Raw genomic sequence first — 15,150 nt, 5'->3', positions numbered from 1 at the left:
AAGTACATTGTTATCCAACAGCAGCAATATTTGTCAAACTGTAGTGAGTTTATTGATCTGCTGTCACTCTAAGTAGGAGGAAAAAAGTTAGGAGGCTGTACAAGTGCTGTTATTACACAATATCACATGGCTATCAGCCAATTTGTTTCGAGAACCAGACAAAACTGTTGTATTAATAAATAAATATGTAAATATATATAGTGTCTTCTTCAACTACAATTTACTCCCATATTATTGTTGTCATTTCTTTTTTTAAAGCTTCATCAAAATAATCTTCTTTTGGGTGTAGCTGATGACAGAATCTCCATGAATGTTTTTAGTTATTTTACTGGACAACAAATAATTTCACAACAAGAAAAAAGCAAAAGTGCATTGTGCAAACTTCCCAGAAAATAAAAAGTGGTCTGTTAGGTTGTAATTCTAAATGTTTGTTTATACACCAACAAATATTTGAACAACTGTGGCTTGTCAAACATTACAGTGAAGTCATTCTGCTAAAGCAGCACCAAACACAAGGTAATTTAGGTAGACTCACCAGTCACAAAGAGTGCCGAGGAGTATATAACCCAGGGTCCAGCCGGTCATGAAACAAATATGCTGGAGAGGAATCTTCCAGTAGTCATCACACACCAAGGTCCACTGTAAGCATGCAAAGAAGAGAGATACTTTTAATCACAATTTCTTTAGTTGTTGATCCTATTTAAAAGGCATTATGGAGATAGAGTGGTTTTGTTTATCATTCAAGGTTGTTTTCTAGCCCAAACAAGCTTCACCAAGATCCTCCACCATGTAAAACGTTAAAAGATCCACCATCTAGGCTAGACTAGAAAAGCTAATGACCATAAACAGCCAGCTTCAACCAACCAAAAAACTTGTAATACCCAAACAAAAAAGAGATTTCACTATTTCAATAATAAAAATAATATATAATATATATTAGTTAGATTATTATATAATAATATCTAATATTTAAAGTTAGTTATTAGTACTATAGCAAAAAGCCTAACAGAAAATATTCATCAATTTTACTGTAATTATATAATTTATAATAATAATAATAATAATAATAATAATAATAATAATAATAATAATAATAATGATAATAATGATTATTATGTTATTAATAATAACGATAATAATAATAATAATAATAATAATAATAATGATGATGATGATGATGTTAATAATAGTAATAAAATAATAACATTTATAATAATGATATTAATAATAACGATAATAACAGTAATAATGATAATAATAAAAAAAAAATAATAATAATAATAATAATGATAACGTTGATGATGATGATGATGATGATGATGATGATGATGATGATGATGATGACAAATACATTTAAAGGTGCCATAAATCTGTATATACAAGTACATAGCTAAATAATCATAGTTCAGGAAACCAGTCTTAAACATTTCCTTGTTTTCATTATCAATTCTGGCAAAAAAAAAAAAAAGGCAAAAAGCATAACTAAACACGGATTCTAATGATCCACACAAGAACATTAATATGCATGCCACAGTCGGCATTTGATTGGCCACAACGTTTCTAATAAGATTATAACAATGCTTATTTTCCCTTATATTTAAGTTCATCTTGCTTGTATGTGGAACTCTTTTTTTGAAAACGAGACTGGCATTATAGAGCTCTGAGGTAATGCAACCAGGCATAAAGTATCAACACAGCTCATTGAGAACCCGAAATTCAGGAAAGATAGACTATAAATGTAAATATTTGCCATGTGTGTTTGTAATGAAGCATCAGACATGTGCATCTTTGTAAATATTCAAGAAGCACATGCTGAATATACGTGATAAATGCACATTTGTGCAATGTGTCATATCAATCTGCTCTTACTGTAATTTTGGGAATTACAGTATGTTCTGGGAATTACTGAAATAAAAGAATGTCAATGAATTTGCATCCGCTTAGGTGAACTTGATGGTAATTTGTGACTGTGCTTTTAAATAAATATCTGTCTGCCAATTTTGTAGATAATTAAGACTTTATTTTATCAAAAAAACAACTCAGGAGTGGGGCTGTGCGATATGGGCAAAAGAAACCCATCACAATTTTCCTGAACAATATAGCGGTTTCGATTTTGATCACGATTTTGACACACATATGTTTTAGTGTGAATCTGAAAAATAAAGTTCAAGTCAGAACTATTAGCCCCCAATTTAAAAAAAAAAATTTGTGCTTTTTAAATATTTTACAAATGATGTTTAACAGAGCAAGGACATTTCCACAGTATGTCTGATAATATTTTTTTCTTCTGGAGAAAGATTTGTTTTATTTTGGCTAGAACAAAAAATACATTACATTACCATTTTAAGGTCAAAATTATGAGCCCTTTAAGCTAATTTGTTTTTCATAGCCTACAGAAGAAACCATCATTATATAATAACTTGCCTAATTACCCTAACCTGCCTAGTTAACCTTTTTAACCTAGTTAAGCCTTTAAATGTCACTTTAAGCTGTATAGAAGTGTCTTGAACAATATATAGTAAATACTATTTACCGTCATCATGGCAAAGATTAAATAAATGAGTTATTAGAAATGAGTTATTAAAACGATCAGGTTTAGAAATGTGCTGAAAAAAATCTGCTCTCCATTAAACAGATATTAGGGAAAAAAAATAAACAGGATGGCTAATAATTAGGAGGGGCTAATAATTCTGACTTTAACTGTATTTCAGGAAAGGAAAACGATTAGATATTTAGCAAGGACCTGTAACATATCTCTAAAAGAGACATAAGACAAAAAAAGTATACAGGCTACTGTATGTGTGTGTGCCACATGCTGTCAAACTCTGATGTTGCATGTTGTGTTGTGCAGTAGTGGCTTTTGTACATGTCCACAGATTTGTTTTGCCATGCACAAATCATAGATCTCTTTGTGACGTCATGAAATAGGCCATTCACATTACGCGGCTTTTGCGTGCACAAGTTCGTTATTTCCAATGGAGGCACACGGCTTGCGCACACATATTGAGAGTGACATGCTTGCGTATTCCAGGTGCACCTAGTTGAAAACATCTAAACTTTTTAGAATCGCTGAAAGTAACATAATGTCAACAAGCAAACACACAACACCCAGTGAATTTTTTTATTTCCTTCATAAATTTGCAGCCTATCAACAGCAATGTTTTATTAGTTTGTCGTCCTCTGACAAAACGGTTGATGGTCACCTAGCAACAACAAATGAGCACGACCACGAGCGCAAAGTGCACTGAAAATGCTGAAGTGAACTGCAAACTGGGTTTCTCTGGTTGCATAAAAAACTGTGTGTGTGTGAAAGAGAGAAGGCACTGACAAGCTTCTCATTGATATTAAATGCTGAATTAATTTTGAAGACCCCTCCAAATATGGTCAAAAGCAAACCTTTCCTGTGGATATAAATGACTGTGAAGAAAAAAGATTTTTTTGCACTTGCCTAACACCACATTCACACGGGGCTTCAGTGTCAACGCTTGAAAGAGGGCGTGTCTGAAGGGGCAGACGCGATTGTCATAGCAGCGTTAGCCAATGAAATTAGTCAGCAATAGGCCACAGTCTGAGGTGGTGTATTTGCATACAGTGATCTGATTGGCTGACGCTTCTGTTGCCGCTTGAAAAATTAAGCAAGTCCCAACTTTTGCAGCGAGCAACGCCTCTGAAGCGGCACCGACGGATCCACAATGCAGTTCGGCAACGCCTGACATCACCCATTTAAAGTGAATGGGAACCGTTGCCGCTGACGCCTCGTGTGAATGAGGCGGTAGTCACATGCCTACTATGTAGATGTCAGAGAACAATTTAACATACTGAATCAACACATATACTGCTCTATTAAATAAAGTCAAGGATTCTGCAGATTTTGTTGAATCAAAGACTTAAAAATACATTTTAGTCTATGTTGTAGTAGCTACACTTAATGTTAAATGTTCAAAAACGCAACTTCAACCTGCTTTCTAATACCAACTTTAAATATGCTATATGATTGTACTCAAATGAATGTACACAACAAACAAAAAACAAATAATAACAAAAAAGCAAACTGTGAAAAAAAAAGATATTTTAGGGTTGCACAATATATCGTTTCTGCATCGATATCGCAATGTGATCACAATAGTCGCAATAATCAAATCGCAGGATATGCAATGCTGGGTTTGTATTATTATTCATCATTTGCATGTGTTTTAGATGCCTGTGACTGTATAATGATTTTAAAAGCATTCAGGTATAAGAAAATAGACCATTTGTGACAAACAACAATTAAATTTGTTGAATTATTTTTATCATTCAGTTACTGTACTTGAATACTCTGAAAACAATAAAACATTTTGTTTCAATTGTGTCTTTTTCTTAGATGTATTATAGATTGTGGTGCATGAACATACCCACAACACATGCAAATACAGACATGCACGGCAAATAGCACCGACCACATCGAAAATGTGTTGATGAAATTTATAGATGGTTTATTAGATTTTACTGAGATGCACTCCCACTGCCGAATCATCCCAATCAATCTAACATTAGAAATTCTTTAAAAAATTTAGATATTCAAGTTATTTGGTGAAACTGCATTTATATCGCAATATATCAAAATAAAAAATATTGCTATGTTAGATTTTCTAGTATAGAACATATTTTGTAGAAATTCTGTGAATTAAACTGCACAACCCAAAATAAATAATGCTAACCAAAAGGATAGGAGTCATCTCTCTACAGAACAAACATGATTGATTTTATTTTAATTTGACATTTTTGGATTTATGAGGGAAAAGCTTTGTTAGGGATATGACACTTTTCCATTATGGATGTGACAGATGTGAAATTGCCACTTGTGTGACTTTGGTAAATCAAACATAAAAGTTTAAAATATTAACAGAGACATTTTTAAGTATTTAAAGTACAGTGAAATACTTGCCTGGGCAAAAAATGTAGAAACGGTTTCTCTATTTTGGTAAAAAAAACTTTTTTTTCATGGCAGGGTTGACATTTACATGGAATTGCTCATATATAAAATAATATATAAATGTGAAATTTTATATATGATAATAAAATAATTTATCAGATAAATTACATTAAAAAAATATATATATTTTTTTTTAAATAGTTGACATGTTCAGCTTTCAGGTGGAGCACAGTAATGCAAATTACTTTTTTTTCTAATATTTAAAAACTCCAACTTTCTCACCATCATAAAAAACCTTAAAAAATCTGAGGAGACTGATGATGTGATTGTGTACATGCTGCCAATTATACAATCAGCTTCTATTACATTACAGTTAATGTGAAGCCACGCTACTACAGTTTACATTTTTCTGGGTCCTTTTCTTTGCTTCCAAAAGGAATTTTCAAAAAAAAAAAAAAAAAAAACTGGAAAAAGTGTTGTTTTTTTTCCATTACTGGAAAGGAAGCATATTGCTAGTCAGGGCCACATGAAAAGTTCCAGAGATTTACTTCCTGTGGAACAGGAACTCAACAAGGACTTTATTCACAGCTCTTCCCTTTACTCTCTGTAATGTAACAAAGTTGCAGAACTTAATAACACTTATACAGCTATTACGTGCTGTTTTTTATTATATACAGTTAAAGGCACAATTATTAGCCCCCCTTTGATTTTTTTCTTTCTTTTTTAAATATTTCCCAAATGATGTTTAAGAGAGCAAGGAAACTTTTACAGCATGCCTGATAATATTTTTATTTTAGGAGAAAGTCTTATCAAAGATCAAATTAATCAGTTATTTGAAATGAGTTACTAAAAATATTATGTTTAGAAATGTGGTGAAGAAATCTCTCAGTTAAAAAAAAAAAATTGGGGAAAAAATAAACAGGAGGGGGTTAATAAATCTGACTTCAACCGTGTATACCATCTGAATCACAACACTCCTAATCATATGGTTGAACAAGTTACTAACAACAGGAGCCAAGCTGTATTTTTGGATAATGCAAGACCGTTAGCATTAGGTTTATTTTTAGGACCATGATAGTCATCTAAATGATTTCAGCGTGATTGTCATTTACATATAGAAGAGCTGTGGAGAAACACACACACAAACGCCAGAGACCGCTTAAACTAAAACACTGCTTAAATAAAGAAAATAAATGTAAAATATATAAAGATTGCTGGATCAATTTATGACTTTTGTTGCATTAGAAATATAAAAAACAAACTTCCTACAGCACATTTAAATCATTTTGCAAAAAAGAATGAATAATTCCCAATACTAGAGTATGTAAACCGCTTCACTGCATCTTCTGATTTTACTGAATTGATGTTCTTAATCGGTATTTTGCTATTTTTCAGCTCACATGTGTATAAAGACTGTTAAATCTAAATTCATTTAATGAAAGCATGGGAATTGAAATGGGATAATACTTAAAAAATAATAAAAAATATATATAATAAAGATAATAAAAACTATGTGTACATTTCAAGAAGATGCATCTATTGTCTAAATATTTGTAGAGGAAAAAAATGCTAAGAGAGATTTACGTATTTTAGTTACTCAACACAAAAAAAAAAAAGAATTTTAGAGACTGGTAATATATATATAAACTTAATTGGCTACCAGTCATTGGAGATATATGTATATCCTTCCAATCAATTTCTGCTTAACTGAGAGAAGATTTCTTTCAACACATTTCTACACATAAAAGTTTTATTAACTCATTTCTGATAACTGATTTATTTTTATCTTTGTCATGATGACAATAAATAATATTTGATAAGATCTTTTTCAAGACACTTCTGTACAGCTTAAAGTGACAATTAAAAGCTTAACTGGGTTAATTAGGTTAACTAGGCAGGTTAGGGTAATTAGGCAAGTTATTGTATAACGATGGTTTATTCTGTAGACAGTTGAAAATAATTTTGCTTAATGGGGCTAATAATTTTGACCTTAAAATGGTAATGTAATGTATTTTTTATTTAGTGCCATGTCAGCAACCAAGGCTATCTTCATGGCAGGAATCTTTCAACAATAAATATACAATTTAAAATCAACAAACAAAATAAAACATAAATTAAATAAGATTTTTTGTGTTAATACATGATAAAAATTCTAAAATCTTTTCTGGTGTTACTTTGTCAAAAATGTCCTTAAAAGAGTTCATTTCATAAAAGGTCCTTCTGGAATCAGTAAAAGCAGGACAGTCCAGTAAAATATGTTTTACAGTAAGAGGAGTTTTGCAGCACAAACACTGAGTAGGGTTTTCACCTTGGAGCAAAAAACCATGTGTTATTCTCGTATGCCCAATACGACATCTGGTAAAAACTACTTGATCAAATCGATTCTTAAAATGTCTTAAAATTCTGTGTGAAACTTCAGGTTGGATTTCATGTAATTTCCTTAAAATGGTATTTAAAAAATTAGAAATTGCTTTTCTTCGAGCCAAAATAAACAAATAAGACTTTCTCCTGATATACCACATTATAATACGTTAAAAACACATACATCGAGAATTGGACTGTTGTTGTTGGTTATAAAGCAAAATGATTGGGATGAGCTCAGACATTTTTAGTTCAGACTGAAGCGTATTCCAGGATAAGGGGGAGGCGTGACTAAAGGCTCGCCTCCCTGTTTCAGTTTGAACCCGGGGAACAGTCAATGATAAGATTCACTTGAACGTAGGGCATACTGGCTTATAGACCTTTAAAGAAAGGAACATGGATATAAAGGCAACAGACCCAGAAGAGCCTTGTAGACCAGAGTCATCAAATGGGTACATTCAGAGAAGGCCACTCAGCTTTGGCATACAGTTCACAATGGTGAGTTAGTCTACAACAACCGGTAACAAACCTCAGAGCGCTCTGATAAACAGAGTTTAAAGGCTGAAGACAATTTGTTAAAGCATTCATATATAAAACATCACCATAGTCAAGCAATGGTAAAAATGTTGCAGACAACAAATGTTTACAGGCTTCAAGAGAAAAGGACGATGCATTTCACAGTAAAACTCAAGCTTAACTCTTAACTTGCGAACCAAATTTACTATGTGTGCATTGAAGGAAAGCTCCTGATCAAGTAAAATGCCTTAATACTTATAGCTGGACACTACATTTATTTGTTTACCTTGGTCAGGGGTAATTATTGGCTGGTTCTGCAAAGGGGTGGAACAATTCGTAAAAATCATTAATCAATCAATTTTGGATCCTGAAGACGAGACTGAAAAATATTAAAAGAACACTGTAAAGATTGTATGGCCTGAACAAGAGAAGGAAAGCAAAAATAAATCCATCATCAGCATTCAGATGATAAAAGGTATTTGGTAGGTTTTCACACAAGTTATTAATGTAAATAGTAAATAGTGTATAATATTGGCCCTAATACCCATCCCTGCAAGTGGTAGCTTGGTTTGACATTCCAATCTGTGTTAAAGTGTTTAGATGGATGTCAATGGTTACCACTTTCCAACATTTTTCAAAATATCTTCTTTTGGATTCAATAGAAGAAAAAAAAAAATAAAGGTGATAAACCACTCAAGGGCGAACAAATTTGTTGAAAATAGTACATATTCATTTTTGGTGAACTATGCCTTTAAGGCTTTAGACTGTTAAAGGTCTTAAGAAACAGAAACCCTGTAAATACTATTATTAAAAATAATAATTATAATCAACAGAAATAGTCAATGAAGCTCTAATAGTTTCCATTAGAATAACTCTTAGAACATAACCACTAACTGTTAACCATTAAAAGCACTTGGTTCTAGTGTTTTGGGACACATCCCACGAGGATTAATGATTAGAGAGTCATGGGGAATATCACAGCTTCTTTTACAAAAACATTATGCGATTAACAATTAAAAATAAATAAATAAATAATTTACTATGGTTACTAAACAGTGCTTGGAAAACAATCTAAAGCTACTTTTTAGTTAGACTTTCTGTTTCTTAGCTATTTAAAAAAAATGTGAAAGTATATGTTTTGTTTAATATTATTATTGCTATCATTAAAGAGCAAGATTGACTTAAAACGGTAAAATATTGATCTGTTAACGTTAGAGTAACGTTAAAGAGAAAAGTAACGTTAGAGGCTTTTTGCAATACTCCATCGAGGGTCTGCCTCCAGTGCTCCTTTTTGCATATCTCCTTATGATCAGTAATACGCAAATTCAAGAAATACATGAAATAATATGTATCCTTAATTAATAATAATAATACAACTTTGGTAGTGTTTTGAGGTACTTCAGAGAACTAACCTCGGTCACCAAGTTGTTCTGGAGTCCCGCTGGTTTGGAAAACTCCCATCCTCCAGTGCACGACACTACGTCCCGCTCCACATCGTCCGTGTAGTTGCTCACATTCACTGGGTACTTGTAGAGCTCGCAGTGGCTGAATCCAGAGCCCTTAAGCCAGGGCACGGTGAGGTTGAGGTACGCCTGCCTGGAAAGGTTTGAGAGCAGGGCAGACGGCGGTAGTAACGCCTGGTCAGGCTTGCAGTGGTAAGACTCGGGAACGAGAGTAAAGAAAACATCCGTGAAAAGATTCAACGACACCGCAAAGTTTGGAAACCAGCTGAAAAGAGTGATGATCCTGTTGTATCGCCCATATCCACCAACCTGAGGATAAATTTTAGTTTCAAACTCCATAGCTAACAAGTTAAGAGTCCTTGTCGACGGAAACAGCTGTTTCTCACAGACATTGCACCCTGCGGAGCTGGAAAACTGACTGAATGAGAACTGTTCGCACACACGGACTGATAGTAAAGAACAGGGAGATTCGAATCATTTCAGCCAATCGGCTCATTCGAACTAACGAAGTTGTTGATCCGACTCATTGATTCTTTTGCGTTATCGCTCTTGCGCAAAAGTACGAAAATGTCTGTTTTGCACCATATTGATTTATGTTCATCATTATGTGAACTTACTTCATAGTGTACGTCATGAGATTTAAAAAGTGACTAAATCAATAAATAAACAAATAAAAAAGGTTCGGTAACTTGTTTACGAATCAGTGTGTTGATAAGTTTAACCTCAGTGTCATATCGACACACTTTAGCTGAATAAACATCAGTCAGTGTACCGGCAGAATATTCTAAATGGTGAGTCACTATCTATTCAAAACCGAATGAACTCCACAGACTGCCAGTAAAGATGATTACAGTTTCGGTATACCCCTATTTAACATCAGTTTTCATTTGTGTGTGATCAGGAGCAAGGACTATTTATAAGCTACAAATAGGCAGTAAAACATGTTTGTAACAGAACAGTTTTTAAAGAAAAAATATAGTAAAATTTATGCATTTTGGGGAAATAAAAGGGGTCAATAACTTTATGAATTCTTACTTTTTTATTGAACTGTACATGCAATTTCCTATAGTGGGACATAACAACAAGGAAAACAACTCTTTAAAATACCAAATATAGGGTGAAGGTCATTTATTTTTATTGTCAGACACTTATTTTCATATATAACACTATTTATTTTACACTACCTGACAAAAGTCTTGTCGTTGGTCCCAGTTGTAAAACTTCTGGTTGATCATTTGAAAAAGAGCAGGTACAGTTTTCAGATGAATCATCTGTTGAACTGCATCAATCATTACAAATACTGCAGAAGGCCTATTGGAACCTGCATGTACCCAAGATTCTCACAGAAATCAGTCAAGTTTGGTGAAGGAAAAATCATGGTTTGGGGTTATATTCAGTATGGGGACGTGCGAGAGATCGGCAGAGTGAATAGCAACATCAACAGCCTGATGAATCAAGACATTTTTGCTGCCCATAACATTAAAAACCACAGGAGAGGGCAAACTCTTCAGCAGGATAGCGCTCCTTCTCATACTTCAGCCTCCACATCAAAGTTCCTGAGAGCAAAGAAGGTCAAGGTGCTCCAGGATTGGCCTGCCCAGTCACCAGACATGAACATTATTGAGCATGTCTGAGGGAAGGAGGAGGCATTGAAGATGAATCCAAAGAATCTTGATTAACTCTGGGAGTCCTGCAAGAACGTTTTCTTTGCCAATCCAGATGACTTTATTAAGTTATTTGAGTCGTTGCAGAGATGTATGGATGCAGTCCTTCAAGCTCATGGGAGTCTTACACAGTATTAATTAATTTTCAACTGCACCATGACTTTATATTCTATACTGGACATTATTTTGTCTGAGCAAAAAAAAAGTTGTCACTGATAAGTGACAGACTTTTGTCTGAGCAAAGTCAAACCTTACTGTCCTAATTAAAGAAATAAAAATCAAGTCCTGATCATACTTCTGATCACACTTCTGATAAAAAAAGGATCAACTAGAGGTCAACTTATTATTTGTTGTTCATAAAACTTGGAAAGGTGACAAGACTGTCAGGTATTGTATTTGAAAATACGAATAATGTCTTTTGTCTCCATGACTCGTCAGATATTTTCAATAAAAAGGAGTGTCACACGAAAGGAAAACAGAATTGAACAACTGTGTACAAAAAAGTAAATATGTAAAAAAGAAAAGCGTAAACAAAAAGTTTCACATGCAGGGGGCTTCAGGCATCATATTAAAGAGGGTCCTTCAAGTAATAAAAAATTATGCAGAACTATGCTAATTTAAAATAAGCAAACACTGGAGAGTCACACCAGAGGACATGGATTTTAGAGACAACATGTGTCACCAGAGGACATGGTCAGAGAGACAACATGTGTCAAGTATTATTGTTTTTATAAATATTTAGATGAAACAAGCGACTGAGGTTTACTTTAGTTGCCACTTATAAAATTATTATATATGAATGATTTTATGATTGGGCTGCACAGTAGCGCAGTGGGTAGCACGTTTGCTTCACAGGTCGCTGGTTCGAGCCTCTTTTCTGTTTCTGTGTGGAGTTTGCATGTTCTCCCCGTGTTGGTGTGGGTTTACTCCGAGTGCTCCGGTTTCCCCCACAGTCCAAAAACATGTGGTACAGGTGAATTGGATAGGCTAAATTGTCTGTATGTGTGTGAATGAGTGTGCATGGATGTTTCCTAGTGATGGGTTGCAGCTGGAAGGGCATCTGCTGCATATAACATGTGCTGGATCAGCTGGTGGTTCATTCCACTTTGTTAAACCCCAGATTAATAAAGGAAGCTGAAAAGAAAATGAATGAATGATTTTATGATTTTCATTTTAATTTATTAGAGCTGTAATTTATTAAACTAACACTAAAAATATTTAAACACATATAGTGAACTTGCAACACAGCACTTTTTACAACAAGAGGTCCATGGAGGACAACAAAATGTTTAACCATTTATTGCATTGTAAACAATGACAATACTAATTAAATCCATTTTTGTCATGGGAGAAAATTGAAAATGCAGTCACACCTATCACGAGCTAAAGGCCAAGGCTAGAAATGGATTTGAATATTTATTGAATGTAAATTCAAACAAATATCTGTGATTTATTCAACACTCGGATTGACCATTCACACATACTCCAAAGCCATTTGAGGCCCGTTGCGTCAAACTCAATTGATTTGTGTTTGTAATTTGTGACAGAACTTTCCACTGTTAAACGGTTCTGCTATAGGATTAGTGAGCATTCAGTCCTGTTTAACTGCTTTTATTTAGGAGTTTGAAGTAAACAGTACATCAGTATGTTCTCCTAATGTAGAACAGGACATAATCAGCAACATTTAAGAATCAGAATAGGATTTGACAGTGTACTACGCAGTTTAATATTTTACACAGGGTGTATTTTACACCTGCACAATTCCACAGGATAATTGATTCATAGTCAGAATGTTGCTCTAGATTTAAAATCAAGGTTGTTACATTTTTATATACAGTTGAAGTCAGAATTATTAGCCCCCCTTTGATTTTTTTTTCTTTTTAAAATATTTCCCAAATGATGTTTAACAGAGCAAACAAATTTTCACAGTATGTATGATAATATTTGTTCTTCTGGAGAGAGTCTTATATGTTTTATTTCAGCTAAAATAAAAGCAGTTTTTAATTTTATAAAGTTTTTAATAAATAAACACCATTTTAAGGACAACATTATTAGCCCCTTCAAGCTAATTTTTTTTGACTGTCTAAAGAACAAACCATCGTTATACAATAACTTGCCTAATTACCCTAACCTGCCTAGTTAACCTAATTAACCTAGTTAAGCCTTTAAATGTCACTTTAAGCTGTATAGAAGTGTCTTGAAAAAATATCTAGTAAAATATTATTTACTGTCATCATGACAAAGATAAAATAAATCAGTTATTAGAGACGAGTAATTAAAACTATCATGTTTAGAAATGTGCTCTCCATTCAACAGATATTGGGGAAAAAACAAACAGAGGAGGTGAATAAAAATCAAAAGGGGGTGAATAACAGGAGGGCTAATAATTCTGACTTCAACTGTATATTTTGGACATGTTTCAAACTTAAACCTATTGGAAAATTATAACACAAACTATTAACAAGTTAACCTTCTACCTGATCCAAGAATTATTTTACTAAGGGATGAATCAGTTCTTCTGCTCAATCAAAAGATGAATTAAAATGGCTCTGACAGCAGCAAATAAATGCATTGCATTTACAATGGAAATCTGTAGAAGCACTAAGTCATATTGTATGGCTTAGAGAACTTCTGTCTTATGTTGCCATTGAAAAAAATAATGTTTCATTTTAAAAACATCAATGTTTGAATAGATTTGGGGCAAATTTATTAAATATTTTGGACGTTACATTACTGAAAATGTGACTCTTAATTGCTTTAATCTTTTAATTGTCATCATTGTTTGTTTACTTGTTTAATTCCTCTTATTTCACACATCAATGCCTTACAATTGTCCATATAAATGTTCTGTCTTGTGAGAGTGGGAATGGAGTGGAGGGTGGTTAGAAAAGAATGTTTACATGTATGCTGGACTGATTCTGTAAATTATTGATGTGAACATAATAAATAAATTGATAAAAAGAGTTCAAATATGCGACTTTATTTATTTTAATAGTTTTATTAATCTGTATTTTATGTACACTGGAAAAATTCTTTTTAGAGATGATTCCTTGGATTTACTAAATGTTTTTAATTAATTTTTTTTTTACGTCAGGTGGTTGTAAAAAATTTATTTGGGCTGAATTTAAACAAATTAAGTTGAATTTTATAAAATTTAATTTGTTTAAGTTCAACACAAGTAAATTGTTTGCAACAGTTTTTGCAGACGTCATTTTTTTTCAGTGTATAACTGTCTGAAGATTTTTCATTTTGCTTCAAGTCATGTAAGACATGCTGATGTTCAATCATTTAATGTATTTATTAATAGCTATACAATGTTGATATTGAGATCACGTCAAAATACCTTAAGTCATTATTATTGAAACTTTTGGGGTGTTTTTAGGAATATTCATAATGTGTTTACAGCTGTGTTCATAATAGTCTTGAAGACCTGATTAGTGTAAAAGTTCAAAAACAAACATTTATTGTTAAAATTATCGATTGGAAAATCTGTGACCAGGGCCGCATGATATTGGAAAAATCTGATATTGCGATATTTTGTTTTTCTGCAATATATATTGCGATTTGAATAGCTTCAGAAGATGGTTTCAATAGTTTTCTGGGGACTCTAACAGTATTCAGGTACAGAAATTAAAAATAAATTTGTTTTAAAGAAATTATCTGCCAGTGGGGGCAGTGAAATAATCCTGTATTCACTTTGAAATGTAGATATTTGGACTATTAACAGGACAAAATCTTTAAGTTGGAATTTTTTTTTTTTTTTTTGCCGTAAATTATTTACATGACCTGACAAAAGTCTTGTCGTTTATCCCAGTTGTAAGAGCAACATATAACTTGACTTCCAGTTGATTATTTGGAAAAGTGGCTGAAGGTGGATTTTTCTGCTGAATCATCTGTTGAACCGCATCACAATCATCACAAATACTGCAGAGGACCTATTGAAAGATCCTTACATAAATCAGTCAAGTTTGGTAAAGGAAAAATCATGGTTTGGGGTTACATTCAGTATGGGGGTGTGGGAGAGATCTGCAGAGTGTATGGCAACATCAACAGCCTGAGGAATCAAGACACTTGTGCTGCCCATTACATTACAAACTACAGGAGGGGGCAAACTCTTCAGCAGGATAGCGCTGCTCCTCATACTTCAGCCTCCACATCAAAGTTCTTGAAAGCAAAGAAGGTCAAGGTGCTCCAGGATTGGCCAGCCCAGTCACGAGACATAAACATTATT

The 15,150-nt window shown here is 33.3% G+C and overlaps 2 protein-coding genes across 2 annotated transcripts in view; one reads left to right on the top strand and one right to left on the bottom strand.

The window, feature by feature from the left end:
• Window positions 1–9,679, bottom strand: part of slc22a31 (solute carrier family 22 member 31) — a 38,775-nt gene extending 29,096 nt beyond the window's left edge. The window contains exons 1-2 of the mRNA XM_087261954.2: window positions 9,205–9,679; window positions 536–639 (exon numbers count right to left, since the gene is read on the bottom strand). Of these exons, the coding sequence (XP_087118080.1) occupies window positions 536–639; window positions 9,205–9,594 (494 nt within the window). The 5' untranslated portion in view covers window positions 9,595–9,679. The remainder of the gene's footprint in view (window positions 1–535; window positions 640–9,204) is intronic.
• The window catches only part of csnk2a2a (casein kinase 2, alpha prime polypeptide a), a 471,730-nt gene that overhangs the window by 315,941 nt on the left and 140,639 nt on the right, over window positions 1–15,150 (top strand). The window lies entirely within an intron of this gene.

The sequence above is a fragment of the Danio rerio genome, chromosome 7, assembly GCF_052040795.2.
Source record: "Danio rerio strain M-AB ecotype USA chromosome 7, GRCz13ab, whole genome shotgun sequence".
Lineage (NCBI taxonomy): Eukaryota > Metazoa > Chordata > Actinopteri > Cypriniformes > Danionidae > Danio > Danio rerio.
The sequence above is the reverse complement of the archived record's forward strand: the minus strand, read 5'-3'. Positions and strand labels throughout refer to the sequence as shown.